Source organism: Cynoglossus semilaevis, chromosome W (assembly GCF_000523025.1).
Source record: "Cynoglossus semilaevis isolate Cse_v1.0 chromosome W, Cse_v1.0, whole genome shotgun sequence".
NCBI lineage: Eukaryota > Metazoa > Chordata > Actinopteri > Pleuronectiformes > Cynoglossidae > Cynoglossus > Cynoglossus semilaevis.
Genome location: NC_024327.1, coordinates 3,693,683 through 3,699,727, shown reverse-complemented (window position 1 = coordinate 3,699,727; position 6,045 = coordinate 3,693,683). Strand labels below are relative to the sequence as shown.

Sequence of the window (6,045 nt, the reverse complement as noted above, 5' to 3'; positions counted from 1 at the left end):
AGGTGGAGGAGTTTAAGTATCTTGGGGTCTTGTTCACGAATGACGGAAGGATGGAACGTGAGATTGACAGGTGGATCGGTGCTGTATCGGTCCGTTGTGGTGAAGAAGGAGCTGAGCTGAAAGGCAAAGCTCTCGATTTACCGGTCAGTCTACAATCCTACCCCCACCTATGGTCATGAGCTTTGGGTCATGACCGGAAGAACAAGATCCCAGATACAAGAGGCTGAAATGAGCTTTCTCCGCAGGGTGGCAGAGCTCTCCCTTAGAGATAGGGTGAGGAGCTCTGTCACACAAGAGGAGCTCGAAGTAGAGCCACTGCTCCTCCACATCGAGAGGAGTCAGCTGAGGTGGCTTGGGCATTTACATCGCATGTCCCCCGGACGCCATCATTTGCTCAGGTCTCGCCCCTCTGGGAGGACACCTAGGGGAAGACCCAGGACACGCTGGAGCGACTACGTTGCTCGGCTGGCCTGGGAGTGGAGGAAGTGTCTGGGGAGAGGGAAGTCTGGGTGTCCCTGCTCAGATTGTTGCCCCTGCGACCCGGCTAATAGATAAGCGGATGATGATGGATGGATGGATGAGGAGAAAATGCAAAGTCCATACAAAAATACTGGGTATTGAACCAGCAAACCAGGGTAAGGCAGAGGTACTAACTACTCTGCCACCATGTGGTTCAAAGGTACAAAATAAAAGAAGGAGAGAAAATGTCCTTCTTTTGCTTTGACTTGTCTCACCAGAAGATTGTAAAAAAAAAGAAACTCCTCAGCTTATCTTGAACCTTCATGGTGGACACTGAAGATGATCGCATTTCTCATAACTTTATGGAAAATGACTTTAATTTTTGGCCACAGTAGCCCTGAGAGGCTACGCTCAAAATGGTTTAATAGCCATTGAAGCTGTGGGCCACAAAACCAATATGGCATTCTATAGTCCTGTCGATTTCAGTGTAATTTAATCCAGCCCTTAGGACAGGCATCTGTCAACAGCAATGGCTGGAAAACTGTTCCAAGCACAGACTTCAAGGAGCAGATGAATTCTCAAACCCTTTATTAACTCTGTCTGTGCTGCTAACATCAGACACCTGCATTTATCCCTTGTCTCATTTACCAAGACTGACAAAGTAAAGGTGCGACAAAAGCAAAGGAAGTCTAATAGACAGAAACAACACCTGGCTGAAAGATATTTGTGGATACAACTGAGACTGGAGGTACTTAATAACTGTACAGACAGCAGCAAACATTTTAACTTAGCTCCAAGCTAAAAAAAGGCATAGAAGTAACTTCTTACCTACTTAAAACTAGACGACTCTCTTACTGGCCGTCTTCTGTACTGCTTCAATCATCATATTAGCAACAATGTGCGCACTTAGCAAGTGCTACTTTCTTAGCCATTCAGTGTTGTTGTTGTTCAGTCAGACACAGAGAAAACACAATATACAGTATATAGCATACACACAGCACAGGGATTCCTCTAAAGCTGCATTTAAACCATTAACCACCAAAGTTTTATAAATTTAAAAAAAATGTTATGCTAAGAGCTATAACTTTCCAACTGTCTCAATTTGATTTCTCTCTGAATTCCATTTCCATTTTAGGGAAGACTTTTGTCTCAAGTGTGAAAAGGAGAGAATGAGAGCGCCCTCGTATCACTGTAATAGCTCTGTGTAAAGCCCTGTCTTCCTCACTCTCTCCTTCGTGTACATTGAAAAAACATTAGGTGAGAAAAGTTCATAACAGTGCTTTATAAGTGTAGGTTTTCTGTTTGGTTTGTGCTTTGTGCAGCTTTTCAGGAGTTTTTTTAAACAGTTCTGAGTTTAGCTGTTAATACAGATGAATTGTTATTTTATTTATTATTTATAATGTTTTACTGAAGCGTGTATTGTTGACCACTTCCTATGGATTATGTTTAGAAAAACAAGTACGATCTTCAGGAAATGTCACTGCAGCTTAATGGTGGCTCAAATATATTGAACCAAATCTTTGCTAGGTTAAATAAGTTAAAAGAGGACCTTGGGTGGTTTTCTAGCCAGAGAACTGGGCCTAGTGCCATATACAAACAACCTTATTATTATTATTATTATTATCCATCCATCCATTCATCCATTTTCATCCGCTTATCCGTTACCGGGTCGCGGGGGCAGCAGTCGCCACCCAAATCACACTGCACCATACCAACCCCTAAACCTTCCTGCAGGTGGTGAGTCCACTGGAAGGTACCAACCGCCCTAACCGGGATTTGAACTTGCCCAGGAGGTGAACCCTGGGGTTCCACACCAAGGACAGAGACATTGCCTCTGGGCCAAAGCGCCACTATTATTATTATTTTTATTATTATTATTATTATCCATCCATCCATTCATCCATTTTCATCCGCTTATCCATTACCGGGTTGCAGGGGCAGCAGTCGCCACCCAAATCACACTGCACCATACCAACCCCTAAACCTTCCTGCAGGTGGTGAGTCCACTGGAAGGTACCAACCGCCCTAACCGGGATTCGAACTTGCCCAGGAGGTGAACCGTGGGGTTCCACACCAATGACAGAGCCATTGCCTCTGGGCCAAAGCGCCACTATTATTATTATTTTTATTATTATTATTATTATTAAAAAAGATTATTGTGAATGTTACGTTTTTTATGACAATTTATTTCCATTTAATTAATGTACCTCAAATGTCTATGAACAGTGTGTTTTAAGCCATGAAATCTCAACCAATACTCACAGATGTAGTAGTATTCTCTGCCTGGTCTGAATTCAAATCCCAAGGAGAAGGGAGTGAAGAGCTGGAACTTCTCTGAAAACTTAAGTAGCCCATTTGGGGAGTGCGGCCTGTTGCATTCCCAACGCTTGAAGCCCTTGGCGGTGTGATCACATGTGCTATAGCCATCGTAGTTAACCATGTAGAGCACATAGCGCTCTGTCCGCTCCTCTGGAACTGTGTCTTCGTAGTGTGGACAGTACACGTCCAGGTAGTCATTTATGCACACATCGATGTGGTAGTCTCCCCGATGGAACCTAGAAGTGAAGAGAAACATAAAAAGGTTAATTTTTTTCTTAGAAATATTATGATTTGATCTTATATTTGGTGTGTCTGAACATCATCATTTGTTCTGGATAAAATGTATTTATATTAACTAGTATGAGCAGGCAGGTTTGATCTCTTTGTATGGTGTCATCCGAATGCCCCCGAAAGGTCCACAGCTGCTAAATTACAGCGGCTAAATTAAGTGACCGTTCCTGTGTTGTGAGTTTATTCCTCGCGACCCCCGGCGGAATAACCCTAACCCTGAGTCAGAGGGGACCTCATCCAGGAAAAACTTTTGGACACCTGTATACAAACTAGTGGTGCCCTCAATTTGGCACATTCCCTTAAACAAAAACTGAAAGTGTGACAATGTTAACCACAAATAGCCCACACACAGCTGCTGCTGGTTGGTTTCACCCAGAGGCCAGGAGGGGTGATGTTATAATGGACACTTATTTAATGTTGCAAAAGCACCACTTGACAAGACTTTTGACAAAACTTTTAATTGGAAACTGCCACCGCTGCCTGCAAGAAGGTCTCCCAAAGCCACAGAAAGCACAAAGGCCAGAGCACACAACAGGCCAAACAAAAATTCCTTCTAAAGAGTCTGGAGTCTGAGGATGAAAGTATTGAAGCACAGCTCTTGTAGCGTGGTGATCTCTTTCACTGTGAGGTCTTTTTCTACTCCAATCTTCTGCTATGTCTGTGATGTGCAGAATATTTCCTCAAATGCATTAAAATGTCCCTTAACACTGGACAAGCCATAACAATGAACATTTTCCTGGCACATTTTTTTATTTTAAAATGACAAAAAAAAAAAAAAAAAAAAATCACTCGACTTTAAATGTGTCAAGACATCTTCAAATGTGAGTCAAGGTGTGAAAACGTCTGCTTTGGTCTTGTCACTCTTTTCAACTGTTTCTTTTCTTTTTTTAAAAAAAAAAAAGCCATGTTGCTGTCTCTCCTCCGAAGAATAGCATTTTTATAAAACTTGTCAAATTGCTGTATTGGCAGTGAAACCCTTTATTCTACTTGGCCGTGTCCACTTTAATCTGCACAAAATTAACATCACAATGGAAAGCAGCCTCCTTGTTTGGAGGATCAAAAAACAATTTAAGGAATATCTAGCTTTGGTGTCAACTCTGTCATTTATTTTACATCAATGTAATGTGATTACTTTAGTGACAGTGACTAAAACAACTGTATTTGTATTTACAGCAGTAAAACGTGTCGAGAAACAAGAAGAGCCAGCTTCAAAAGTGGTGTTTTTATATGTGCACGCATGTGTGGGTTAGAGTGTGAACACGAGTGTGTACCGTCCAGACACACATACGTGTGTATGTCTGTTTAACCCATTTCGGGTAAGTACCAACGTTAGGGCTCATCTGTAACATCTCATTTAAAGGATGTCTGCCGAGGTCCAGGAAAAGCCATGCATCTTCTTTTTTTTCTATAAAATGTCAATGACTTGATGGTCACGTCCCTCTGTCAGCTCGCTACAGTGTGCATATGGGACTGCATGCATGCTGTCATGGGCATCGTCTGTGTATGTGTGTTTCAGCTGGCCTTCTTTCCCTGCCTCAGAAGCCAGAGTAGTAACTTGTGGCTCTGACTGCAAATGAAGCAGCGGATGTTTGGGTGAGTGAGCACATAAAAGGAGACAGGATATGCATTTGTAACATACAGTTGGATCTCACGCACGCACACACATGCATACACACATATAAACAAATCCACAAATGTATGCATAGAAGGCCACTTGTATTTATCAGGTATGCGTTATCAGTCCAACAGACTCTAAGGCAACAAAGCAACAAAACCGAGGCTGCTCATGGCGCACAGTGAGGACGAGAGTGAGAGCAAGGAAAAGGCAATGATGAAGGAAGAGGGAGATGAAGGCAGAGGGAGAGAGGGGGTCTGGACCCAGTTGAAAGAAACACAATCCAAACAAATAGGTAGCGAGACTGCATTCTGATTCCAAGTCACTGCAGGAGTTCGCCAACCCTGCATTTATCACTCAGGAAGATGCTGCTAAAACAGTGCATGAAGAAACTGCATGCACACTGTACATTTTCTGCAGCTCTGTGCACACGCGTACTTGTAGTATGTATCAAAGTATATTTTGTATTTAACCACTGTTTAACTGGTCCTTCTTTAAAACTTTGTTTACACAGGACTCTATCGGAGGCGTTGTGTTTTTACAGCTGTCGATAACAGTCCTTAGGTTTAAGCAAAAAGAGGTATGTGTTGGACTCATTGGCCACATTAACGCATGTTGTTCAACATACACATACATACACAACATTTGCCTCTGTAGAATACATAAGCACCAAGACCTTGCATCAGTGGAATGTAAATCAATGCTGCGCTCTGTTCGAATCCTAATGAGTGAAATATAGGCAGTAGTGACAGAACAATAAAGCTGGCTTAATAAAAGAGCCAGTTGCACAGACAGGGGATTGATGAAAGATTTCAGGAGGGATCTCCCAATGTGCTGCAATAGGTTAACCCTATAACGCCAAACGTATCACATTTGATACATGAGTTTTACAGCCCTCCACATGACCAGTGTGATATTTCTTTCCCTGAAAAACCAGATGTATACATGCAGTGCACAGATAATTCAACAGTGGATAGTAATTCACTCATTAGTGGGCCTTTCAGTGACACTACAAGATTGCCATGACTTAGGATCTGGACACAGGTGGTTTTTTAAGAAGAACGTTGCCAAATTTGAAAAGGTTAAGATGAGAAAATCATTAAAAGTTTTACTGGAACATCAGTAAGAATAGTTATTGGTTTGATGCAATGTGAAAATACCTAAAATTTCATAATCTATGATTTAGTAAAACCGTGTTGAAAATGACGTATCAAATTTGATACAACAGGTATATAAGGTCATGAAAGATTATTGCTATGTGAGGTGTCTTCAGGCAAGGAATGGAAGCAGCCGGTAGATGGTCGATTTGTTTTAATAGCAAAACGTCAAACAAAACAGGTCCAACAATAAAGCAAAATAAA

At 41.9% G+C, this 6,045-nt stretch overlaps 1 protein-coding gene across 1 annotated transcript in view; it reads right to left on the bottom strand.

Annotated features, from left to right (window-relative positions):
* Positions 1-6,045, bottom strand: part of LOC103396981 (ephrin-A5b-like) — a 105,787-nt gene that overhangs the window by 36,150 nt on the left and 63,592 nt on the right. Inside the window, exon 2 of the mRNA XM_008335229.3 lies at positions 2,722-3,014. Within this exon, the coding sequence (XP_008333451.1) occupies positions 2,722-3,014 (293 nt within the window). The remainder of the gene's footprint in view (positions 1-2,721; positions 3,015-6,045) is intronic.